Source organism: Thunnus albacares, chromosome 22 (assembly GCF_914725855.1).
Source record: "Thunnus albacares chromosome 22, fThuAlb1.1, whole genome shotgun sequence".
Taxonomy (NCBI): Eukaryota; Metazoa; Chordata; class Actinopteri; order Scombriformes; family Scombridae; genus Thunnus; species Thunnus albacares.
The window spans coordinates 21,411,729-21,439,688 of record NC_058127.1 but is presented as its reverse complement, the minus strand read 5'-3'; the positions used below and the strand labels follow the sequence as shown (position 1 = coordinate 21,439,688).

The window sequence follows — 27,960 nt, the reverse complement described above, 5'->3', positions numbered from 1 at the left end:
TGCTCTAGTTAATGTTCTGTAATTGGTTGTTTTTTATTGAAATATATCATTTGGATACTTTCAGATTGTGCATTAATATTCAAAATTATATATATATATATATATAAAATATTCAAAGTATTAAAAATAATGATTTTTTGTGATCGCCACACAACATCCCCGCAAATCAGTTGTGGCTTTTAAAGAAGCATTTTTCAGATTTTCAACTTCCTGTGTATTAGTAATGGGACGGTGTGTCTATAATAACCATAATCCTTCTGCTTTGACTTTCACTCTGGACTGTGAGATTGTGTGAGATTATGTTGCCAGTGCCAAAGGTTGGTGTGTTGGTGTAACCTGATATTATGTTCATATTACGTAAACAAAGTAAATACAGTTAGCTTTTGTGGTTATCGTTAACATTGACTTGTTATATGAGGATGTTTATTGCGTTACCTGTTCTTACCCAAGCACACATGGCACAGTCATGGCCACCATTTGGTTGATATAGGAGTGAATGTAATGCCTGTATGTTGGCACAACTCTGGCGGGCAGAAATACCTGATTTCTATGGCTGGACATGATGAAAAGCTGGTGTACATGAATAGGTTTTGACAAAAACATTGACAATATTGGATGCCTCTAACCAAATGCACAGAGTTACTAGTTACTATTCTATTAGTTTTGGACATTTGAACCCTGTTTTAGTTCTCGAATATGACACAATATGGAAACTGGTCACAGAGCATCAGTAAAAAAAAGGTTTTAATCAAGTCTGGGCATTAGAGTTATACTGTGTGGATGCTTTGTATGAAAACACTGCAGAGACTTCCTGTTTAAAACCACAAAGAGAGCAGAGGGTCCTACTGAATTACATGAAGTACACTGAGAGTGAATCTTTCGACTGCAGACCACACAGAAGCTAAAAAAAGATCCTCACATCTCTGGGTTTGTGATGTGCACTCTGCTAATTTACTGTAAACAACTTGTGAAGAACAATAGGCAGTATCAGTGCTAGAGTGTGTTCAGAATACACATATTGATGAGTGTTGTCGCCAGCCTGCTGTGAGAGGGCCGGTTCTGATGTTTCTGAACGTGCTACCACACCCGAGAGGAGTCTCGTCTGTACCAGACACACAGGATGTTAGCACAACAAGCTGAATGTGTCCCTCTGACTCTGAAATAGTGTTTCTGTCATATGATGATGGTTTTGCTTTGTAAAACATTGTGACATCATGCCTTTAACAGTGCAGCACTTAGAGACTGATACAGACGGCACAGTACTGACTTTGTTTTAATGTTCATTTTCCAGGCTTGCAAACTCTCTCTCGAATATCTGACTCCACAAACACCACAGAGATGTGTTGTGTGTGGTCGTGTGTTTGTACATTGTTAACTGCAGGTATAGTGAGAGTGGAAATATCGCACCTTTGACAAACAGATCACATCAAAGAAGCCTTGTTCAACTGTAACTGAAAGAAAGTGTTTATTTGGTTATATTATATTCAGTTCATTCTTCTAGTCACACAGACACAAAGTACAAATGAAACATGTTCAGCTCTACTGTCTCACACCGGAGTAAACACATTCAGTCCTGGTGTCGTCCCTCTGCCGTCTTGACCTGCTGACCTTGTTCTCCCTTAAAGCAGCGTAATGGAGGTTATTTGCGTCTTGGTAGCCCTGGTAATTATATATAAAACAGTGTTTGTCTCATTATTGATACAGACAAGCATTGAAAAAAGTAGATTAGATATAGAAAATTAGAGTACTTAAATACCTACCTCTGCATTTGGAGCTGCGGCAGCTGATGGTCTTGCTTGCGAGTCTAGTCATGAAAAAAACAACAAAATTGTTTTTCAAAATTCCTTTTTAACTTAGTTATGAACCAGTTCTTCTGATTTATCGATCACTGAAATGTTACAGGCATGAAACTGCAGGGTCAGGCAGCACTTAAATATAAAAGCCAGATTTGAGTATAAATATTAAACTTACATCAGTTTATTTAGGATACTGTTTTCATTTCAGAGCCTTATTTAAAAAAAAATATCGTTCTTCACTGGCTCATTTTTCCAGGATTTTTTGACTATAAATCTGAAGCAGAAGTGAACAGTTCAACACTGATGATGTTTGCAGCTGATGAAACATGAAATAAAAAAAAATACACAGTATATTCTCATGGTATGTGCATGTTCTTCAATGTACAAATGAACATGTTAAAATGTAAATCTTTGCTAATGTCCACATTGCTGCCCTTCAATATCACGTTCATTACACACTTCAAATATAAGGAACTGCAGTTTAGCCTACCTGTGCATTGGCAGCTGTTTGTCTTGAACATTGTATATACTGTGTAAGCCAGGAAAACAACCAGGATGGTGGTGAGTGCCAAAGCTCCACTCAAGATACACACCAAGACAAGAGAGTCTTCCTCATCTGCAGATCCAATTAGGAGACATTACAGTTTTCTTTCTTTGTTCATCAAATTTGATTATAAAGTTTCCTCCACTACTTAACAAATGAGGCCACCTTTGCTACAAAGGTACTTATGCTCAAAATCCAATGTGGTCCCGTTTCCAAACAGTATCTGTCCACATGAGGCGACAGCACAGTAGTACGTCCCAGCATGAGAACCATTCAGACTCTTCATCAGCAAGTTGTAGACACAGGTGTGTGTTTGTGTGTTGTTGTTCCTCTCACACTGATCATTCCTGCCTCCATGTGTGTAAATGATTCCTGGATGAGATTCTTGAGAGTTTTTGAACCAGTAAACACTGTGTTCTCCATCATCACAGGTCCCAGTGTGTACTGTACAGTTCAGAGTCACAGAGCCTCCTGGCTGGATGCTCTCAGATGCCGACTCGTGGACCAAAGCTTGGATGCTCAAACCTGAACCCTTTACACTGACAATAATGCTCTCTAAAAATTCATACAAATATGAATAGCCAGCTACGCAGTAGTAAGTAGCCGAGTCTGAAATTTGCACATTTGTGATCTTCAAGTGATTTTTACCAAGGCTAGCTTCCAGTCCTAAGCGTGGATAGTTCTCAAATTCACCTTGAAAATTGCCATTTGGATCATGTTTATAGAATTTAGACATCAGCTTTGGTTTCTGTCCCAGAGTTTGTTTATACCAGTAAAACATCACTGCAGCATCATCTTTATAGAAACATTCCAAAGTCACGTCTTCACCAACATTAACTGATTCAAAGCGTAAAGATGATGATGTATTCAGAGATGTAATAGGAGCTGAAGAGAAAATGGAGACCAAGCAAATACACAGTTAACTTTACACCATGACAGGGAGCATATTGTAATATACATAATGTGTGACAGAACAAATAAAAAATATCGATATATAAAGGAAACCAAATGTAAAAGATGCAGCTTACCAATTCTCCCCAAGAGCAGACATGTCACATACAAAGCAAAAACTGGAGATGTCATTTTGTTGTAACCACCATGATCATTGGAGAGAATCTCTATACGTCCTCTACTTTTCAGAGGAACAAGTGTGTTTGATTGGCCAATCAGAAAAGACTCTGTTAAAGTAACATTGATTGCATGTTCAGTGCCTCCTACAGTTTTCATGTTTGGTCTAGAAAGGACTGATTCCAAAAGGGCAGAGTTGCGAGTTCAGTTTTTTACACACGACTGTGACGATCATCTTCCAAAGTTAATGTGGTTGAATATGCATGAATGTACATGAGAGAACTATGGGATCATCTGCTGTATAAATGAAGGAGCCTTCTTACTTTTAGCTTAGTTTTTTCAGTCTTAAGATAAGACTGTATAAAACTGGTTGTGGCAACTCTGACCATTAACACCGCTCTTCTTGACCTTTCTCCCATCACTGTTCGGTATTTGCAGACCTACTGTTTCTTACTGATTTCATAGGACACATATAATATGTGTGTTTTCTCCCTGACACCAAGTTGATAAATTTAAACTTAAAACTTATCAGAGTGTTTTTATTCATTGGTTAGAATCTGTGATGTTACAAAATACACATTTTAGCAATAATGGAAAGGTTGAAAATAAGATTTAAAATTGACCTCTGACCTCCTTATAGTAGCCTGTTTATAATATTCTTTCTTACGGACAGTTTTATTAATGGTATAGATGAAGTTGTGCTCATTTGTGTTGTGTTGTATTTATAATGTGCTGCAAGAAATGTAGTACATCATAAATGATTGAAAATGCCAGCTTGGTTGTGTGAACAGTAAGAAAGTTGATCTCCTTCATTATGCAAATTATGCTTCTAATGCTGACAGCAGCAGAAAATATTTCATTAAATATCATGAAATACTGTGATATTATATGGCAGCCATATTGCCCACCACTTTAGTACAGTTTCTAATGTAAAAAGTAGTAAAGGAACCACTGGAAATGTTCCTGTATGTTCTGTTCAATGTGACTTTATCCACTACTTCAACTTCTTTAACCAGAAAAACCTCATGTAGTTCGACTTGTGGACCTGCATAATATGTCCACTTCCTCAAAACATTGCAAACCTGGGAGTTTCCTAAAAAGCAAAGCTTTGGGTCAAGTTTGGGCCGGAGTTTTAGGGAACTGAAATAGTGAAACTGTGCAACGGTTATGGATGATTGAAACTTTTTGTTTGTTATTTATAGAAGAAGAAAACAGACTGGAATGACAGTTTCACTCAGAGCACTCTTCTGTAAATACATCTCAATACTTTGAGTGGAAAGTATGTAAAAATCCTTTCAGTCATTTGTTTTCTGCACCTTGGACATGATGCTTGTTTCACAGTCCCGTGAGATTGGGCTCACTGAGTTGTAAGACGCTGTGACCTGAATGCTACAGGCCACTCTTCCTGTGTTAAAGCTAGGGACTTGTGTTTCCACCAATGGAAACTTATTCTCTGTACTTCACACCACCTTCACCGCAAGAGTGAAAGGTAAACGGTGAGAGCCGGCTAGATAAAAAGGTGCAACCTCTGCTGACGTTTCTGGTAGAAGAAGGTATTAATAGAATGCAGGGGATTTTCATGAGCCTGCTTTGTCTAAATCTGCCTCCATTCTATGAAGAGGTTTCTCTGTGTGACTGAGGAACACTTTCAGAATGTATTTTATCCAAAAACACTGCAAACACATTTTGCTAAAATGTTTTATTGTCTTTATTTCCATATTATTTACATTTATTCTTGTGAATTGTTGACAAGCAAAGTTGTACTTCACTATTTTCTACTCTTTATTTTAGAGTACACACAAACACTCTCCACATTGTCCTCTCGGTGGTGTCGTTCACTGTTCCTGTTCAGACTCAGAGCAGCATAATGGAGATTGTTTGCTTCTTGGCTCTGGTAATGACAAATAAACAATAGGAAATAATGAAAGAAATATAAGTGGAACAAATATGATGGTTGTTTCTATAGGAATGAATTTGGCTTTTCATTATACATTCATTTCACCTACCGCAACGTCAGAGGCTGCAGAACATGTCAGATGAGAAACAGTTCCTGTGAATCAGAATAGAGGAATGATCAAGCCAGGTCAACACGGCAACATTTTGAAAACCTTGATTTTGAAAATCTTACCATGACAGACAGAGCACAGGTTTTTCTTCAACATGTGCACAATGAAAACCAAGACAAGGAGCACAATAATGAAAACTGCCAATGCCACACTCAGACAATACACCAGGAGAATGGAAACTCCTAACATGCAATCAAGAGAAGAGATACATCAAATCCCATTTCACATACAAGAGTTCATTCATGACTTCTTCAAAATGGAAAAAAAACAATGTTATGCAACATCAGCTGCCACCACATACCTGCAATCTCGATTTCTGTTCCATTTCCGAAAACAATCTCCCCACAGGAGGACAGAGCACAGTAGTAGATCCCAGCATCAGAGGAGCTCACAGACTTTATAGAAAGGTTTAAAGTGCAACTTTTTGTGACAGACTCTTCATTGGAGATGTTCTTGCATTGTCCTGTTCTGGGGTATATGACTGCAGGCTGAGACGCACCATGTCTGAACCAGTAGAAGTTCTGCTCCCCTACACATGGTTTGGCATGTACTGTGCAGCTCAAATTTGCAGAGTCTCCTGACTGAAGTGGCTGTAATGATGGCTGATGGACAGCAGCCTGGATGTTGGACAGTGATGTTTTGACATGAAGGAAAGCTCCTTGTCCAAATTCAATTGCGTTGAATGCTAAAATCCCACAGTAATATGTAGCTGAATCCGACAGGCGAAGGTCTGTGATTATAAGATGATTGATACTTTCTCCACTTTTTGCAAGAACTTGAAACCTCTCCTTAAACTCGGGGGAGATCTCTGCTTCTGTCCTGTGCTTCATCCGTGATGATATGAGCTGAGGTTTACCTCCCAATGTTTGCTGGTACCAGAAGATAAAAGTTACAGAATTTTCCTGACAGAGGCATTGCAAAGTAATATTTCCCCCAACTTTGGCTGTTCTGACACCACTATCCTGAATTACACTTGAGATCTTGTGAACAGCTGGTACCTGACCTGCATAAAGAAACAAAATATATGAATTATACTTTCAAAACCACAAAATCCCTCAAAATTATATTCCTACAAGTAGAAATGGTGAGAAAAATGTGTAAAATACTCACATAATTGACTGAGAAATACAAGTAGAATGCAAAGTGGCATCATCTCTGAAGCTCTGCAGTCTGTGTGCTGTGTTTTGACGAATGCACCCAACTCTTATAGGAGACGAAGGCTGTTTGTGATTGGCTAAGGTGACTGGTTTGGTCTAGAGTCAGACTTGCGATTTGTTTTTTTTCCAAAAGATCAATGTGATCAGGTGACCAGAGGTGTAATTGGTGCTGGTCGAGTTTGTTTGGGTATATTCTTGTTGCTGTACACTGGAGGACAGCAGGTGTGACAACATGCTTGTATACTATGAAAAGGAAATTCCCTTAAGTCCATTTTTGAATGGAGGCGTGGAGGTTGGGTGTTTCACAATATACACTGTGCTTAGAGGTGATTTATTTCCATTTGGAAAAACATGCGGTATTCTTCAGTCATGACACAGGTTTGTTCTGTTTGTTAGATTTAGGTGTGCATATATGATTATTTATAGGATTACTAGGATTACTTATTACCACCAGTGGTGAAAGATCAAAGTGACTTTATCTATTTGAGGCATTATATTATGTATAATGGTTATCACTAAATGCCAAATGCAGTATTCAAAAAATCTCTGCAAGTAGAAAGAAGAAGAAGGTTAAGATAAAAAAAAGGGAAGAAAAGGAAGCAAGCGCTAACCTCAGAGCCTGCACTCTGAGATAGCCTCACTTCCATTCCTATTCTATACACACAATTATATGTAGGCATATCACACTCTGGGCCCTATTTTAATGATCTAAAGCGCACGGTCTGAAGCGCAATTGCATTTAGGGTGTGTCCAAATCCACTTTTGCTATTTTAATGGCGGAAAAATGGTCAAAGGGGCTCAAAGGGGTTGTCCTTATTAATCATGGATGTGTTTTCGGCGTAACATGCAATAAACCAATCACAGTGTCATCTCCCATTCCCTTTCAGAGCCAGGTGCGCTTGCACCTTGGCGGATTGCTATTATGATGGCGCATTTGCCGCGTAGTAAGAAGGAACACTTCTCTGCAGTGGAAACAGATCTGCTTGTGCGCAAAGTGAAAGTGCATGATCCATAACGAGTACACTGGCCTCTGCTGCTCCTGGACCCTCCTATGGTCAGCCACAGACCACCAGTTTAAGATCCTGTTCCTTAATTTGTTGCAAATTTATCTTCGTTTGGTTTTTGAAAAGGTTTATTTTTTTAATTACAGCTCTAGTTTCTTTAAAATTGTTTTGTTCAGTCATGGAGTAACAGGTCAAATCAGCGGGGTTTTAATTGTTGAAAGTATGGAAACCTGATCACTGTACTCTCAGAAATGTCAAAGAATATTTGTTAAATATTGTTCAAAAATTGAATCACTAATTTTAATCATGTAAATAATAATTAACACAATTATTAGGACTTGATCAGCTCTCCAAGGTCCTGATCCTGCCGCTGGCAGCAGCTAGAAGCTGTGCAGATTTATTTCCTTCTTTAGTTTAATCATTGTTTTCACCTCATTTATTTCCTTATGTGTTCCTCATGTCATCATGTATTGATGCTGCAGGAAAGTCGATCTGTGTTTGATCCGTTGTTGTCCGCCTGTTTAAATACCTATGTGTATTGCCACGATTTGGTCAAATAATTAAACAATTTAATGCATCATTACTGCGATTAGTTAATTCTGATAAATATTATGACAAAGCATTATGACATGTATTTTTTAAAATATATCAATATATTAATATACACAATAATAATCTTTCACTTTTATTTGTTACCTTTTGCATGTTTGTACGCTGCTGCGTGTCCTGTGTGTGTAACAAGCAGAGTGTATGTTGTGCACCCACCTCTGTAGGTGCATATTACTATCTTGATAATGTGCCCTTATAATAACAGTGAAACACTGCGCCATTGACTTGAATGTGCCTGACCACACCTTACTTTTAGACCAACATGCCCATGGGCGCACTGATGGGTGCAAGTACCATTGCTATTTTAACAACATGGGCACTGGACGGGAAAATGACAACTGCATCGGTCTTAAAATAGCAAAGAGACTTGCACTGTGCTTAGCACCGCTCTGCGGCAGGCGTAAGATAGGGCCCTCTGTGTTGATGGGTTTCGCAATGTTCTCTCAAAAACACAAACCAAAAAATGTCAACCTCATGGTGGCAGTAGAGGAAGAGTCAGGGGATCACCAAAGTCAGTGGGCTTCATCTTCTGGGGACCATGAATGTTTGTGCGACATTTCATGGCCATCCAAAGACCATGTGGTGGACCAACTGAGCCAACGTTGCCATCCTTAGAGCCAAACTACTAGCGTGATTAAAAACATAACTATACTCTTAATGACTCAAATGAGTTCCTGTTGTGGAAAGTAGACAGCTAACTTTTATTATGCTAGTAACACAACTGTCTGAGATAGCTGGTTTTACTGCTTGTAACGAGATAAAGTGGACAATTTTATGTTTTATCATGCCTACTATAAATCACAAACAATGTTTTCTAATCATTTTCTAAAACATACCATAGTGCTTTAGACTGACAAATGTGTTTTTGCTGCCCATACATCTGCTGGTTTTCAACCAGTTCTTCATGAACTAACTTCATTAGTTCATGAAGCTTGGATTTAGTTTTGTCAGAATTACATCATTTTGGCATGGTAATTCAATTGGAAGTAAGATTTGTTTTCAAAATGATGCCCAGGTATAGTGGTGCATTCAAGTGCAGGCTTTGGAAAGAGGGTGGTAGTAATTCAAAATAGCACATGACCTGAAACATACAAAAATCCAGGTACTGTCCTCTAAACATTAGCTGCTACAGAGGGCTGAATGCTGTGTAATGGACTCAGGGTACTTGACTGTACCACGTGGTTAAAAGATCTCACTGCTCATGTACACTTGTGTGTCTGTACTGTACAATTGTGTAGGAGCTTGTGTTTCTGTTGGAGTGAGAAAGAAATGGTCTGGTTGTTATCAGATATCTGCATCTGTTCTCACGTTTTAAGTACAATTTAGTATTTTTTATTCCCTCAGCCTCACCCTGAAAGATGTAACAGCACTGTCAACTCATGCAGAAGACCTTTGCCTAGCAGAAGCAGGCTGCTGTGTGTGACTCAAACATGTCTTTTGATCTTTGTGGTCTGTACATACATGCTTTAACAAAGCTGTGGTGAAAGAAGAAGGCTGTTTACTCAGTAGAGATGAGCCATTACTGACTGACACTCTTCTCACTTGAACCCATACTTCCTGAGAAGTGACAGTAGGACGGCCTAATCTTGAGTGTTTCTCAGATGAGTCAAAGCTAAACTGAAACAGCAAACCATACACCCAACAATGAAGAAATTAAATGGTGCTTTATATTAACACATTTCTTAAAGAAAAGCAAAAAAGGTAGAGATGGATTACTGAGAGTAAATATTAACTGTGGTTTCAGTGTGTTAAGCATGTAGCTGTTTGCCAAGCACAACTCTGCACTGTGTTATGTCTTCAATGTTATTTCAAGGTCATTTGGAGCTAAGTGCTCACTACTGACATGTTTGTGCTGCACCTCTGAAAAAAGGGTGTTTGGAGGACTCTTTTACTTTAGTTTGGTACTTTGCTTTTTTATTTTGGTTCACATTAAGTTTGACTTTCTTCGGTTGATGCTCTTATTATTAGTCAGCTCAGCTTTCATTATACAACCAGCTCCTCCTTTCTTTATTCAAAACAAATACCTTTGACCTGCAGAGTCTCCTTCCTCCACAGGGCCACACAGAGTTGCTGCATGCATGGTTGCAACCTTGACAAGTGCAGATGATGTTAAAGCTATGGTATCATCTGGAGCTGATTTTGTGAAATGACTTAGGAGGCAGCTCATGTAATTAATGTGTATCCTTGAAGTCTAATAAATATGTCAAATGCATTTCATTCCACATCAAAAATTTGAAAGCCAATTTTTTAAATATTTTGAATGCATGCATTGTTTACATGTTTGCGTGCCAACACTCTTCTTATTCCTTGCCTTTGTTGGCACATACATTTCTAGACGTGTTATTGCTGCCAACTGATGATCAGTGGATTAGTGTGAAACTGACAGCAGGATGTGAGTTGCACCACTCTCATGGGTACATGTACGTCCTTGTGTGGAGGCACAATACAAATTAAACAAGGACCAACTGCTAAAAACTTTAGAACAAAACACTATCACATAACATTTTTTTGTGTGTGGTTTGTGTGTTTTCTACAGTATGCTTGAACATTCCACATCCAAACCACAACTGAAGACTCTTTATCACAGAAGTATATGCTATTATATACAATTTTTATAGAGGCTATTTTGAGGTGGAGTCTTTTATCCATAAATATTTTTAAAAAGCCACATTTTTTTCCCACTGCACTGTTGGCATTAAGAAGTGAATTCAGGTCAGTTAGAGGCAAATATACTTCCTCTGTACTGCACTGTAAAACATGACAATCAAATACCTTTTTTGTGGCTTGTGTTGCAATCAGAAGCATTTTTCTATTTGCATGCTGCAAATGACATTAAGTTAGCAAGTTTGCATTATTATTCTTTAATATGTTTCTCTTAACATTTATAAAGATATATATTTCAAAAACAGGAACAAAAGCCATGTGGTTACAGAGTGGAGAGAAAGCAAAGACAGGCCTCCAGTGACCTTGTCACAGAGCTCCTCCTCCTCCTTACTTTATAACTGGTGTGACAGCTTCAAGTCAGCAGTGTGACCAATGTGGATGGATTGTTATCATTGCTGTTTTGTTTAGATGAAGTTAAAAGTGTGACTTTGTATATCGGTTTTTAACCCAACAGACATTAAAGTGTAAAAATATACATCAGAATCAGCAGTGAAAGAACAGAGGCGTTGTAGTGAAGCGACTGGAACAAACAAACAAGAAACAGCATCACAAATAAAACCACATAGACATCCTGTTAGGAGGGGGGGCAGGGGGAGAGAAGGGGGCGAGAAAACCGCTTAAGTAGAACAGTGTGAGAGCTTGACCAGAGCGGGAATTCAGAAGCGAGACTTTTTTTTCTTTTTCTCATTAGTCATTCGGCTGTTACCGCTTGAAAACAGCTCACTGACTTGATGAGAGTTTGAGAGGAAGAGAGAAACAGCAAACCTTTAAGTTTGAACAAAACATCCACCAAACCATACAAATATGTGATCATGAGTTTTTATCGTCTGAGTATGGCACCACTTTTTATTTCTAAGCATCAAAAAAGTGATCAAATCAAAACAGTGATCTAATTTTTATGAAGTTAAAGAAAGTTTTGACATATCCATTTGTATCAATCTATTTGCTGCATCCACGGCACCGGAGCATTCTGAACGAAGGGTAAAAGCAAGCTTTTTATGACAGGCGACCACAACTAAACCTCCAGACACATCCCCCCGTGGGCGGATGGCCCATGCATGTTAAGAGCAAACAGGACACACCTTACAAGTGTCTGTCTCTGAAATGTTCAAATGCAGTTCAGCCTCTCTCTGTGGTGAATTCACTCAAAAAATAGTTTTGACGTCATGTCTTTCCAATTTTAGCTATTTAGTGGTCACAACAGTCTGTGTGTTATGTGATCAGTTATATTTATTTTAAAAAAGCATCATGATGTAATATGAATTGACATCCTGTATACTGACATATGGAGGTGGACTGTTGCTCCCTACTGACGGAGAGCTTAACTGCACACAACTGTTGACATTGACTTCATCCACAACCAAAGATGTACAGTAGAAGGCAGCACAGTAAAGTCACACAAAACCATTGTAGCTTATACAGTGCATTAATTGTAAATGTTCATTTTTTAGTTCTTTTTTTTATCATCAATTGGAGGTCATCATATATCAAACATCATTGATTTCACTGAGTTAGATGTAAAAATGTAGAAACCACTGCCACTGACATAGTGATATTTATTCTCCACTAGATCCAGAAAAAAAATCACTTTTTTAAATTCTAGTTTTGGTTGGGTTTTTTTTATTATAAGAATAAACTTTTAATGGAGCAGTAAAGCATATGTATGATTTAAGATGATCAAACACATTAAAACCACAAAAGCTGATCTCATGAAGGATATTAATAATAATTGGAATGACATGAGTCAGAGAGAGAGCAGCAGCAGTGCAGGTTTTGGAAGGTTTGGTTTGATTCAGCAGTAAACATCAGTCCAGGTCTGACACTAGCAGTCCAGAGTAAATCATCTCCTTCTCTGTGCTCCTCTGTCTCCTGCCCTTGCGTTGCCTTTTTTTGAAGTCCAGGGCCACGTACTGCAAAGCACCAGATTCCTCGTTCTGTTGGAAATAAGAAGACTAAATAATTATCATGGGATGCAAAACTTAAAAATTACACTGCAGTAACAGTGCAGTGCAAGATATGAATGTGTAGACCTAAATTTTATTTAAGAAAGGTAGTGGCAAACACAAAGGTTTTAAGGCCTTGAATTAAAAGAACTGAGAGGTGGAGCAGACCTCATGTTTTCTGGGAGTTTGTTCAAGATATGTGATGCAATAAAAACTGAATACTGCTTCTCCATGTTTAGTTTAGACTTTGAGAACCTTTAAGAAAGGAAACCTGTCCCGGATGATGTGAGAGATCTGGATGGTTCATATTATAGCAGTATAGAGAAATGTATGTTGGCCCTGAACCGTTCAGTGTTTTTTAAACCAAGCCAGTGCAAAGATGTGAGAACTGGATGTGATGTGATCCACCTTCTTGGTTGTAGTGAGGACTCTAGCCACAGCATTCTGAATCAGCTGCAGCTGTCTGATCAATTACCATTACATCATCATCTTCCAAAAGATAAAAGCAATGACGGTTTTTTTCTAAATCTGGCTGAGACATAAGTTTTTTAATTATATATTTTTCAAGGTGATGGAAGGTCAATTTTGTAATTGTCTTAATGTGGATGTTAGAAGTCTCCATAATGTAAGTAATTAAAGGTGTGGTAGAGGAAATTTTGAAATACCCAATCACTGTTTTGATCAAGATAGTTATTCAGTGATTTCATGGGACCATAGTCACACAGTAATATTTCTGAATAAATCTGTGTGTTGTCCACATAGTTATGATAGTCTGCCCTGTACATTTAACAGTCCCCCCGGATGTGCCAGTGGAGTTCACGGCCCCCTCCCACTGCTGTTCAAGTTCATGTTCTGTGTGTGTATGTGCAGAAAATGTTGAAAATGTTTTAATAAAAACAAATTGCATTTTAGGCTGCTACATACAGAATGCAGGCTGTTCTGTTGGAACTCCGATGGTCGGCCCTACAGCTAGCTGTCCTCAGACTGCAGCAGGGAGTGGCAATGACAGCTTTGACTGTCATGCAGGCATTGGGGCTCATGGTGGCAGGCCATACAGTCGTTCCACTTAGGCTCCTGCACATGCGCCGCCTGCAATGGTGGTTCGTCAGCCTGCACTTGGATCCCAAGAGGCACAAGCACCACTTGGTAAATTTTCCCCCATCAGTACAGGAGGACCTGCATCATTGGGGGTCTCCACAGCATCTGTTGGCAGGAACACCATTGGGTTGTGTTGTTCACACTTACATAACAGTGTTCACAGATGCATCCCTGACAGGGTGGGGGGGCACCTGGTGTGTGGCCTTCAGGGCAACTTCAGGCAGTGCTCCTGGTTCTCCAACACTTCCTGACTCTGGTTCAGGGGAGACACGTGTTGTTGAGAACAGACAACTGCATCACAGTTGCCTACATCAACAGGTGGGGTGGAGTCCACTCCACAGCCCTGTTGAAAATGGCGGAGAACCTGTTGATGTGGGCCTCAGAACACCTCCTGTCTCTGAGAGCCCTCCACATTCTGGGTCTGGAGAACAGTGGCTGTCATCCTGATAGCCTGATAGCCAGGCTCCTGGGAGGGATAGGCTGATGGGGCTGGACTGTCTGCACAGGTCGTGCAGACTATCCAGGCAGTGAGAGCAGGATCTGCCTTTGCTTGCTACGAGGCAAAATGGTCAGGATTGCAATGCTGATGCAAGGAGAGGAGATTGGACCCCCTGAGATGTGCAGTAGGAGAAGTCCTCTCCTTTCAACAATATCTGGTGGTAAAGAGGCTGTCTCATGCCTCTGTTAAAGTGTATGCAGCAGCTGTTTCCTCCTGTCATGTGGGTTTTGTCAACAGACCTGTCTTTGTCCAGCCCTTCGTGAAACGTTTCTTGTAGGGGGTTAGGAGACAACGGCCAGTGATGCGTGTCTCCGCCCCCCAGTCGGAACTGCTAGTTGTCCTCGAGGCCCTAGTGAGTGATCCCTATGAGCCTCTGGATCACTCCTCTCTGAAGGCATTGTCATTCAAAACAGCCTCGCTGCTTGCACTGACCTCAGCTAAGAGAGTGAACAAGTTGGGCGCCCTGTCGGTTCACCCCAGCTGTTTGCTGGTGACCACAGTGGTTCTACTCTCAGACCGAAGCCCTCCTTTGTTCCTAAGAACATTAGGAACTCATTTAGGTTGAGAACAATTCAGATAGAGCCGTTTGGTCCCCTGCCCCATGAGTACGTTAGGGAGGCAAAACTGGCTGTTCATGTGCTATGGAGAGAGGATGGCTGGTAAAGCCCTATCCAAGAAGTGCCTAGCTAGTTGGCTTTGTGAGTGCATCTCCCAAGCCTACAGGCAGGTGGGTAAGGACCCCCCAACTGTGGTCCGAGTGCATTCCACGCATGGCGTGGCGTGGCTGTGTCTACAGCCTTGTTGTTGGGTAAGTGTCAAGGACATATGCACAGCGGCATCCTGGAGGAGGGAGCATGCTCACAATACAAAACTTTATCCTGGCTTGTCATGAGCATTGGGTCAGGTGGTGTAATGTAGGCCTATAGTATGACTATTCAGCTCCACCCAAGCTGTAGTACATGAAGCTTACAGATTGATGTAGGGTTGTGTGGTTTGGTCAACATTTGATGAGGTTCAGAAATAGATGTCAGTTTACTGGGTGGGTAAGGTGTGTTCACATAACCACAATTTTACACAGGATGTAATCACTTGATAATCATCTGACTCACACTTGATTGACAGCGTGAGTAATATACATCGCAGAGTAGTGAATTGTCATTGAAGATATTTTCCTGCCCTAAAATTTCAAATGTTCAAACTGCAGCAAGGAACAGGGTTCATTTTCTGAATGTATTGTACTTATACTTTCATAGTGTGTTTCAACCGCAATGCACAATTTTCCAGTTTCATCTGTTGAGTTCGGTCACGGTTTAACAAAGTAAACACTTGTGTGTGGTTTTGCAAGTGCTGGGCCTTTTTTATCTCACATCTTTCCAGCATGGTAAAACACAAGCTGATACATGATTTGAAGTTAAATGAACCAATAAGATCTTTAAAAATATAACTTTAATAAGTTATTTTGATGAAATATTATTTCTTCATAAAAATCAGTAGACCTTTGTTGGTTGTGGTTATGATACAGAGACCTGAGGACCAGAATTATGTGAGAATTAAAACTCTGCAAAAAGACTGCAAATTTGTCACAAATACATTTTTATTACAAATTGGATTTTTTTGACATGGTGATAGTTGCTTCTCCCACCGGCCAGCCGTACAAAAATACAACAGCAGAGTGATATATGGCACAAGTTATCAGTTAACCTCTAAGCTGTAGTTCCACGTGCTTCCTGAGTCTATCTGGTGGCAGCATAAATCACATTTGTCTCCACTTCTCTCCCTGATGCAGGCCTTCGGATTCTTTCTGGCTTTGGATTGAAACTCAATAATGCGTAGTTCAGGTTATCAGAGCCCGGATTCTGCAAATTAAAGTATTTACAATCACTCATCTGACAGCTGACTTTGTGAGGAAAAACTGAAAGAAATAACTGATAAATGACTTGAAGTGATTGTAGCACTTCCTACATTTTAATACATAAAAGAAAGTGTTCAAGTTAGATTCACCTCACTCTGTGGTGTATTTTGTTCTTCATTAGGAGCTATACAAGAGAGACAACACATGTTATCAGTTAATTAATGACATTTATCATATTCCAAATCATGTTTACACAACTTTAAATAGGACATGCAAACACCACAGAGCCAAATATAAAAAGATACAGTAGCTCTAACAAATACCTGTCTGAAGCTTCTTGATTTTGACAACCAGACCAATGATGACCATTATAAGGAAAACAGTCAGACCACCCAGGATCACACTCGTCAGCTTTGTTATTCCATCAGACTCTTCTACAAGAAAGATTGAAAGATCAGATTCTACTTTAGCTTTAGTGTTTTGGCATCCTGCTAACATTAAAACTGAATCTAGTTTCACCTTCAGTTGACTGACTGTTTGTGCAATAAAAGAAAATTGTAGGAGACTCGCTGTCCAAGTCATTACTGAATTCGTCGTGACCTTTTACAAGAAAGATCATTAAATTAGAATCCGTACATTTTACCTCTAGTGACTTGCCTTCTAATTCAGATTTAACGGGACAGAACTGACTAATAATTAACAAAGATCCATGCACAATGACAGATTTTTAATGGGAGGCAGGAAGAATTCAAATTTTAGGTTATGCAAGGAATCTAAAATTGATAAAATTCTCCTAATGTTATTTTGACAGTGGTCCCAAATACTTTATGACAATCTTACCTTGAACCTCTAAATATGTTGCACTGACAATAACTGGGTTTTTGCTCACATAATATCCACAAAAATACAGTCCAGAGTCTGTTAAATCCAATTGCTTGATTTTGAGAAAAAAGGTAGAAATGTTGGATCTCATTTCAAATTTGCCATTTTGAAATCCCTCACAGAATGAAGCAGGCTCGAGAGGCTTGAACATAGATGAGATACAGTGAGGCTTAGATCTCTTGACCACTCTGAACCAGAATATCTGAGAGGGAGCACTGGAAAAGTTGGAGCACAGCAGTGTCACGTCTTCACCAGGCTGAACATCCACAGTGTAAAACTCAGAAACTGAGACAGAGATCCAGCCTGAAACAAGCGCACAGCTGATAAATCTACAGGAACCTAATCAATACTTTTATACAAATCTACTTACAGTTGACATTGCAGTTGATGTTGTTTTAGTAATTCAGTACCAGTACTTACTCAGGCTGCAGAACAATAAAGCTGTAGTTAAGTTCCTCATTTTGCAAATGATTGTGTCACTGCAATTGCACGTAGCAGCTCCTATTAGAGGGTTTGAAGAGGCGGAGCACGTTTGAAAAATCACACACACACACACACACAATCAAAGCCTCAAGGAGTGAAACCCTTGTTATTTGAAAGTGGAACGTCATGGGATGGGGGCATGAGGAGAGTGGGGAGTTGGGGGTTTGTGTATGTGTGCAATCCTCCTCAGCACAACAAAGATGACTTGAGGAAATGTACCACAAATTCAAAACTGGTTAGCCACCATATGTCATCCTGCTCTCTTGTCTTCTAAAACGTCCAGTTTCCCAGATTTCCATTTTTTCCCGCTTGTTCTATATGAAAAATTAACCTTAACCCTCAACAAAAGGGCTATTTTCCACTTGCACAATGTAGTGTGACATATATCTGTTTTACGAACTGCATGTCTGTTTACGTCCACTCAACCTCTACTTGCACACTTGCCCACTTGCTCATTGTTGCAAAGTACAACAATGAGCAAATGGGAGTCATATATATTTGCATGCTTTATTGCAAATCCAGTCTCAAGGAATCTTTTATGAAGTTTACAGCATCTCATGTTCCCACAATTGTATATAAATCTACAAAACCATAACAAGGCATGAATATTTCATATTTAATATTTAGTCATTTCTAATGTTTTCACCCAACTAAACTTTAACCTTCATGGAGACGTACAGTCAACTGAAATGATTAGTCAGTTAATCAGCTGGTTGATCCAGAGACAATTGGCAATGGCAAAAATTTCACTGGTATGTGATTTTGGATAAATCCTTCATTTGCCAGTTTTTCAAGCAGAAATAAATAACATTCACTGGTTATGTCTTCGCACAAAGTATGTCAGGACTTGCTGCCTCTGTTATTGTAAATGAAAAATCACCATGAACAGAGCTCACCAGGGCTTTGACATTATGTTGTGTAACTGTTTGTAATTATCAAGTGGCTTATTCTGCTGTGTGAGATTGGTGATTGATTGTATGACTTAAATACCTCCTCTTTATTTAACCCATTATTTCACTTTAAACAGATGTAGGTTATAAAAATCAACTCAAATGATGGCCAAATTCTATTTAGTTGCTTCAGTTTCAGGGTCCTGGTATGGTTCAGTCAAATATAGCAGAGCCATCATTAAATATTATTAGTAACACCTGTGTTTTTCCTACTACAAGAAAAAATGTCTGCTGTGAAAAAAGCCTGTTGTAAGGTAAATTTATGACAACCTTAGCAGAGTGTGTGTGTGAGTTGTGTTGGACTCCTTTGGGCCAAACTCTGGCTGCTTTCAGTCTTATGTCTGAATGAACTCTTCACTGTGTTCAAACTGTCTGAGCAACACGTCTTTTTCAGTATGGATGTCCTTAAGTGTTTGAGTGAAAGGCTTCAAAAGAGCAGACATGTATACTCACCTAGCTGAGCTGATAAAGGGAACTTGTGGCCTATAGAAGCCTTAAATGTTCAAGGCTTAAACAAGGGGGGCAAAGATCACGACTGGCTCTGGCTGTATAAAATTTAACATCATGGAAGTCAAAATGATCAGCTTTTTCCTTTTCTCTTGTTTGAAACAGATGTTCTTGATCATTCTGTAAGTTTATTAGAACAAAACAAGTCACTGAGTGAAGGCATGTTCAGGTTTAGTTAAGTTTTTCTTCCTGTTCTCTACTAAAATCAATTCAGTGAGCAACATTAGAGCCTTGTTTCTGAAGTTGAGATTCCACTCAGTGCCAGAGTGGGAGAAATTTTGCATCTCTGTTGTTCATCTTTGCTGCAGCACAGTGTCTTCATGTTGTTTTGTGGCTTTTGCTTAAATTGTGAGAGTTACAGAGCTGAGGACCAGTCTTCCTGTGGTTGAGACTACTCTTTAGGCTGATACAGACAGTGCTGTTTGTTACCACAGTAGCAAGTGGAAGAACAGACCAAGAACAGGCATACATAAATCGATTTTTTACATAAATCCTAACATATTTATGCAGACACGTCAGAGGTATCAACTGAACAGCTTTTGTACGCCTTGTACTGTGTAACTTTGCATTCCACTACGTGCTTCCAGGCTGCAAAAATTCAGTCTCAGTTTTGTGAATTGTGTGTTTCTGAAAACAACTGCATCCTTTCAAGATTTATTCTTGCAGATTTGTGGCTTACTGCAGCAGGCCTCATGATTTTCATCTCAGTTGTGCTCAGACCACACTGTGCTGTGTCTTTCTGACAAAGTGGTTTGTCCTCCACTGCTGCAGACCTCCATTTTCTGTAACTCTAATCTAGACAGTCATCAGTGTTCTTAATGGCTCCTCTTCCACAAAACACAATCATATCAGAGTGAGATCTAAGGCAGATAAAATAAGTAAGAAAGGGATTTTGGCTGGAAAGTAAGAATTAAAACACACTTTACACTGTAAAGGAGATTTACACGAATCAGCACAACTTGAGTGAATATAGAATCTTTATTAGAAAATTTAATTTATTGACATTGATGGTAACATCTGCCACCCACATAAAACCCCAACAAGATGGATTTAATAAAGCATCAGTTCCAGTCAGCGTTCAGTTTCAGTTGTTTGCTGAGTCTATCTGGTGGCAGCATAAATAACATTTGGCTCCATCTCTGTCTCTGATGCGGGCCTTCTCCTAGTTTTTGCTTTTGGATGTAAACTCAGCGCTGCGTAGTTCAGGGCATCAGAGCCCAGATTCTGTAAATAAAAATATTTACAGTCACACATCTCACATAGCTGAGTTTGTGAGAGAAAATAAAACCGTGATTTGATAAATGAACCAGACAGCATATAAAAATAGACTTCGATCACCTCACTGTGTTGTGGATTCTGTCCCTCAGTTTGAGCTAAATAATGGAAAGAGTAAAACTGGTCATTTAACTGTTTTTAATTAATTTATTGTTTAAATTAACACATTTAGGCAAACACAACATTTTGCATTTGTAAACTTCATTAACTTAATTAAAACCAAATACAAGTACCTGTATGAAGTTTCCTTATTTTGACAACCAGACCAATAATGACTACAAGGAGGAAAACAGTCAGACCAACCAGGATCGCACTCATCAGCGTGCTTATTCCATCAAACACTTCTACAAGAGAGGTGATTTATATTAAACTTTTTGTACACTGTGTTACCTTTACTGGCTTGAGATCAGTTCTTATTTTGACAGCAACTGACAGCACATATCTGTTTATTTTCAGTTAAAAGAAAGAAAAGAGCCTTACCTTGAACCTTTAAATATGTTGCACTGACAATAATTGGGTTTCCATCTGTTTTAAATCCACAGAAATACAGTCCAGAGTCAGATAAATCCACTTGTTTGATCTTGAGAAAGAGGGCAGTGGTGTTGGATGTCATATTAAATTTGCAATTTTGAAATCCATCACAAAATGAAACATTGGAATCAGGGCTGAACATTGAGGAGATGCAGCTGGTGTTGGATCTGTTGGCCAGTCTGAACCAGTGTATGTGAATGGGAACACTGGAAAAGTTGGAGCACAGCAGTGTGACGTCTTCACCGGGCTGGACCTCCACAGTGTAAAACTCAGAAAGAGAGGCAGCGATACAACCTGAAACAAACATCAAGTCATTTATTCATAGGCTAGTTATTCAGCAGAACCAAACAACACATATTATGTTATTAATGAGTATTTTGTAAGTTTCAGTGCTGGTAAGTTACTGTATTGAAGTTAAATGTTATATTGAGTAAAAATCTGGTAGATGTACTTACAGAGTAAAGTCGTTACCAAGGTGAAGTTCATCTTTGTGCATATGGTAGGACTGCACCACTGCTATGTCTGTAACTGAACTGTGCTCCAGCAAGCATGGTCTCAGCGTAAAGAGGCGAAGTGTTCTTTTGATCTTCCGGGTGCTCAGACGGACAGCTTAGATACTTTCAAGAGTCTGGGTGCTGCAAGGAACTTTAAATAATCTTTAAATAAACTTTAAATAATCTAGGTAATGTTATGTAATCACTGGACTGTCCATAGAGGTTTAACCCTGCTGCATTATGTTAAGCCATAGACATATAAGTGATTTTACATGAGGTGTCCCGACAGCAATAGTCTGCTAACTATACTATTTTCCACTATTGCATTTCCACTTACCACTGGGAAAAGGAAGCTGTGTACAGTATATTGTCATACATTTCTTTTGAGTTTTTTGCAGTCCATATAACCCAAAGATAGCCCAGTTTCACCAGCAAGAGTTACATACCTGGTAACATAGCATGAAGCAGACTATTGTGACCTACAGTTTTATATACCTTGATCAAGAGTTGTGCTTTTTAGGTGTCCTTTTATACAATTTTAAAATATTCCTGACCACCAATGAGAAATTAGTTTCTGTGTTCATGTTAGGAGAAATTTACAATTCAATTAATTCATGTAATTTGATCTGATGCTGAAACAAATCTGTAAACAATGCATCTAAACCATTATAATTCAAATCTTAAACTCTCATCTACCTAGCAAAATATTTGTACCCTTTGTTAACCTGAATTTTAAAAATGATGCTTCATTGTGCTGTAGTTGCTTTAAAATTCAAATTACTGCCAGAAATGTAACCGGTTGTCCAAGAGCCAAGCATTATGACTTCAGACTACGCCTCAAAGGACAACTGATCTGGCAGATATTTGTCCTCATCCTAAAATTAGTTAAAATTGGGCTTAATCTGTCTTCCTGGCATCAATAAATATATTCTTGCTTTCTTTCTTTGTTTTTTAAACTGTAAACCCCATAAACTGTATATGTATATAAACTGTATATGAAGATGGACGTCATGATGGCTCCCCAAAAGTGAAGCCAAAATATCTTACCCCCTGGTGGCTAGTTGCAGTATAGATTATAAATCCTGCCCCCTCCATGTTAGTGTATGGGAAATGAGCCAAACTAAAAACTCGAGGTGCATGTCAAATAAATTTTTCCCAAAGATACGGCACGGCAGACAAGCTGAGTAACCACAGCAGTTTCTGAAGGAAGACGCTAATGTACGTTTTCATTCGTGATTCACCACCAGCTGCAGCTGCTATTTACCAACTGGATTTGGTTTGTTTACCTCTCCATTGTGAACATCATCCCGCCCCCTGACCAGACTCTGGTTGCAAATGACATCACACATGAAAGATGGCAGCTCTGGAAAAAGAGAAATGTTGGCTTCACTTTTGCATAACAACAGGAAGTGGAGATGTGTCATCCATCTTTATATACAGTCTATGGTTTACCCTAGTGAAATGTTGAGAAGGGTTTAAGGTATGAAAAAACTGATACTGCTTGAGCCTAGATTGTATCAACTATAACAGTTAAAGTTTAAATCTTACCTGTCCAGTGATTATTATTGGATTCATGTCTGCAAGGCTTATTAGTAGGTTCAAATGCATATCACCATATAGATGGATGGGAGCTGCACTGCTGTAGTTTTGATGTGATCTGTCATGTCTTCAAGATGTGCAAACTTGAGTCAAGTGAATGCTTTGATATGAGGCTGTGAAAGTGTCACCTTGCTACAGGGATCTTCTCACAAAAATGTAGTGATGTGAGTTTGTGGGAGTGATGAGTGTAATAAATTTGAACTGTGATGTGGGGAGCAGTGACACAGTTTGACAGTGGTTTACCACTAAAAGGATGCTCATCTCTACAAATACCAAAAATATCTTCACTTTATAGGGTTTTTCTACTCTGGAGAAGATCAAGGCCTTTGTTGTGTGTGGTTGTGATACAGAGCACTAAAGGCCAAGCTTCCACTGGCTGAGACCTCATTAAAGATACAGATAGACATACACTAAAGTGCTAATGGCTAATGGAGAGGTTACTGCTACTTAACATTTCTGAGTACATTTTGCTTTTAGTTCAGACACTCAGAATATCCTTGTACAGACATATATTGTAATAATAATAATAATAAAAAAAGAAATAATAATAATAATCACTTTATATAACACCTTTCATACTAGAGATGGAGCTCAAAGTGCTTTACAACAAAAGAAATTACATGCACCATGTGCTTCACATGAAAAGGACATAAAAAGAACATAAAAGCATGAAAAAAAACATTAATGTAACATAAGATGGAAAATAAAATCAACTTGATAACATCAATAAAAATAAGATAAAATAAAGTGAAAATACATTTTCAGCTTACCCCAGAACGTCTTCCCACAGGTTTAACCTCACTGTGGGTCTTTATCTGTGTCGGGCGCAACCTGAAGCTGCCCCGGAAAAAAAAACCCATCCTCAGTGGTGCTGTTGGGATTAAAAACACACACCACAATTTTGCTCTAACATACCAACCACTGACCTCAGCACCTATGTAACATAAGATGGAAAATGAAATCCACTTGACAATAATAATAAAAAATAAGATAAAATAAAGTGAAAATACAATAAAGACCACTTGATAATAAAAATAAGATAAAATAGATAAAGTGAACTAAAAATACATAGAATGGGTAGTATATAAGGTGGAAGATGAAGCCCACTGACACATAAAGAGTACGGTCTAGAATGTGAAAAGTACCCTGAGTTGACTTTTGTTGTGATTTGGCACTGTATAAATAAAATTGAATTGAAAATAGAATTCATACTGAATAATAAAAAGAGAATAAAATATAACAAAAACAAGTTAAAACATAGAATAAAGTAAAATACAAGGGGTCAGAATCTTTGGGTATCTCATGATTTGATTCAGATTCTTGGTGTCTGAATGAATAGAAAAGGTTTTAGTTTCCTACTCCAGTACACTTTGTATCATACTATTCATTGATTCCCTTAGTCCACCGAAATGCAATATGAAAGATAACTGGTTCAATGATCTTGATGAAGGTAACTGTCAGCAGAGAAAAGCATGTGAGAGGACACAGCTTTTTGATTTTAAAAAGTTAACTGCATTAATGAATTAATGAATTAATTTGAAAGCATCTTACAGTCTTCTGTTGGTATAGGAATAACAAAATGAAAGTGTAATTCACTGACCAACATCGCTGGTCAATGTCTTTGGTAAAAACAGAAGTTGGTGTGTTCGCCCTGCTGTAAGTGAGGGGGAGGAGTGCTCTGCTGTGTTGTTATTTAACGTCATGACTCCAGCAATGGAAAGAAGCCTCTCTGCTGCACCATTAGCTCCAGGAAAAGCCATTGTTGTCCAAGACACTGAACAGAAGAAGGGATTTAGAAGTGAAACAGAGTTATTTTTTCACCTCAGAGTTGGTTTAAGTACTGCAGTGTGTGTTGGTCAGCTGGTCTTGTTTGTTACTGCTGGAGTTCACTGCTCTCCTCTGCTATCATTAGTCTCTGGGTGATGGTGTATAAAGTATTCACACAATACTTCACATTCATCTCGCAAAGGTAATTATTTAGTCATTAAGTAATTTAAAAAAGCCCACCTACTGCCTTTTTTGAAGATGAACTACAAGATACCTCTACCGTGTGTGTGTTGTAGACTGTCTGGGTGTTGCACTGTCCTCCCAAATGAGTTCTGCTGTGAAAGTAATGAAAGACCAAATGATTGGATTATCATTTTAATAAGGAATTGTAGAAGTCAGACCAGTACTTTTTTGTCCTGTTATTGTGAATGTCACTGGGAAAGGAATGTTCTCTTGTTATTCTTGAGGCCTACTTCTCTCTCCCATCGTGGATTAAGTCCAAATAAGGTAATACATGCATAAGCAAAACCTCTTATGGGCTCAAAGGCCACATCCTGGCTTAGGGCTCTTGGTTTCCTGAGCCTTGGGGAAATGTGACTCTCATGTAACATACATGTGCATGCAGATGTATATCTCATGGCTGTGTGCCATTGGCTGTAATCATATTAGCTGATACATTGACCAATCACAGATAATTTCTCTGTTCCTTCTGAAACTCAAATAGATGAGGTTTGCTCTTTGTTCGTTGAGACAAGCTGATGCCAGATCTTTGTGTGAGATCTGCCTCCTTATTGTACAATAATAATTTTTAATCTTCAATCTAGGCAGTGTTTTGTGTATTATTTTATATGTGTGTTTAGTGATTTCATACAATTTCCACGACACTGCCTTTTTCATTCAATCATGTTATTAATTAACATTTAGAAAATAGATTTTTGACATTTTGAATCGATTGAAAGATAAGAATCATTATTCTTAAGTGAAGATGTTTTTTCAGCCACCCCTAATATGTTGATATCACTGTTAAACAGTTACTCTGTGTTTTTCAAAGGCTTCTCCATTTGGTCTGCTTGACAGAAGAAAGTAAGTCAGCGTCCATTACTCCATTTCAGATTTTATTCTTGTAAAGCTTGCTTAACAGACTCATGATGTTCACCTCAGTCGTGTTCAGACCACACTGTGCTGTCTCTTCCTGTCAAACACGTATGGTATACAGTCAGTCTGATTTGGACATGGATGAGATGGTTTCTGTTGTTTGTATGTCATGCTCTGCTAGCATGTAGATAAGGTAGGATGCCACACACATTCCTGCTAACTGCAGGTATATAGTACATGCAAGCTATATGATGCCCCTTGACTTCACACTGTGATACTAATCAACAATTAATGGTGAAAAAACTCCAAGAACGATACCCAATTTAAACATTCATATAAATAATGCAGGTTTGGAAATACTTTAAAATTTGTCTCTGCAAAAGCTTTTTCAGAATAGAAATGCATTTCACATGTTTGTTAGAGCTTAATGCATCTTTGAGAATCACAGATTTTAAATGTGGCTACTGTATATATACATAATTCCCACATAAAATCATAAAGCTATTTGAGTGCACAAATTCCTACAGCACAAAGTCATCCATAACTACTTATCTCGTCACAATGAGTTTTTTTTACAGTAGTTCTGATTGGATTGTGACATTTAGTGAAGATGTGTATGAAGGAAAACATTTTACAGTTGAAAAATAAACTTGTTAGTGCTCTCTGATGGATACATTATGTAAAGAAGACACTGTTTCTAAATGACATATATCTCTGGCATTTTTATATTGGAATTCCTTGCTTATTTTGCTTCTTTTTTACTCATCGGCCAACATAAACTGTGATACTGCAACAAGATCATTTCAGCTAATAGGCCTGGCTGTTTCTTGGTCTGTTTTTTTTTTACATTTTTCAAGCCAGACATTTTATGTATTTCCCACATATTGTCAGCACTTCAAGAGAATGTCCAGTAGCAACAAAACCAATATAAGACAGATACAGTAACTTTGAAATAGTACCTGTCTTAAGTTTCAGACCACCCAGGATCACACTCGTCAGGTTTGTTATTCCATCAGACTTTTCTACAAGAAAGATCATAAAGCAGATTAAACTTCACCATAAATGGTTTGAGATGAAAACAAAAATCAAGCAGAACTTTTTCATTTTCAAATGTTTGAAAATCTGCATTTCTATATCTGCATATCTTACTTTCAGATGTGCCGTCCACGTCATCATGTGATTCATCATCACTGCCTTTTAATGAAATTATATGTTTAGTCTTGATTTAGTTATGACAGATTTGCATCACAGTCATTGTTTGGTAATGTTTAAACTGCCACTTTGTTTCATATGAAGATATTAGATAATAATTATGAAATATATTAACAATATAAACATAAATGACAAACAAAATACAAGACATTAATCTTACCTGCAATATTTAAATATATCACAGTGAAAACTGGACGTCCCCTTGTATAGAATCCACAGAAATACAGTCCAGAGTCTGATGAATCCACTTGTTTGATTTTGAGAAAGACGGTTGGAGCTCATTTCAAATTTTCCATTCTGAAAGCAATCGCAGAGTTCAGCTTCTCTGTCAGACCTGATTATAACAGAGATACAGTTGACCTTGGTTCTGTTGACAAGTCTGAACCAGAAAGCCACAGAGCCATAAATTAATTTATTGGGGCACTGCAGTGTGACTTCTTGACCAGGCTGGACCTCCACAACCTGAGACTCAGACACTGAGACAGAGATCCAGCCTGAAACACACAGCAGAGACAAGTTGTTACAGGAAGATAAACGATACCTCTTAATGAATTTAGCAGTGAGTATATAAGTTTCAATCGTGTCGGCTGAACATAGAATAACAACATTTGTAATGAAGTTGAGACTAATTCAAAGCCAATACTCACTAATGCTGCAGAGACTTAAAGCAGTTATCAAGGTAAAGGTCTTCATGGTGCGTATGACTGAAGCTCTGCAATGTCCGTACTTGTAGTATGGCACAGGAAAGTTGTTTTCCACAGAAAGAGGAAGGGTATTTCCTGGTTTCTTGTCCTGTTGCGCAAACTGACATTAATGCTGGGAATCAGATAATCAGGAAAAGCATACTGACTCAGATTTTTGGCCT

General features: G+C 38.5%; 2 protein-coding genes across 2 annotated transcripts; both read right to left on the bottom strand.

Moving 5' to 3' along the window:
* Positions 1-1,478: 1,478 nt before the first annotated feature.
* On the bottom strand, positions 1,479-3,435 carry LOC122973298. The gene is made up of 5 exons (XM_044340705.1): positions 3,369-3,435; positions 2,515-3,225; positions 2,287-2,403; positions 1,761-1,804; positions 1,479-1,659 (listed from the first exon to the last, which is right to left on the bottom strand). Exons 1-5 carry the CDS (start codon positions 3,421-3,423, stop codon positions 1,540-1,542), a joined length of 1,047 nt encoding a protein of 348 aa, XP_044196640.1. The 5' UTR covers positions 3,424-3,435; the 3' UTR covers positions 1,479-1,539.
* A 1,685-nt stretch (positions 3,436-5,120) lies between these two features.
* LOC122973268 lies at positions 5,121-6,634 on the bottom strand. The gene is made up of 5 exons (XM_044340672.1): positions 6,585-6,634; positions 5,776-6,477; positions 5,537-5,656; positions 5,415-5,458; positions 5,121-5,299 (listed from the first exon to the last, which is right to left on the bottom strand). Exons 1-5 carry the CDS (start codon positions 6,625-6,627, stop codon positions 5,177-5,179), a joined length of 1,032 nt encoding a protein of 343 aa, XP_044196607.1. The 5' UTR covers positions 6,628-6,634; the 3' UTR covers positions 5,121-5,176.
* Between the last annotated feature and the right edge of the window lie 21,326 nt (positions 6,635-27,960).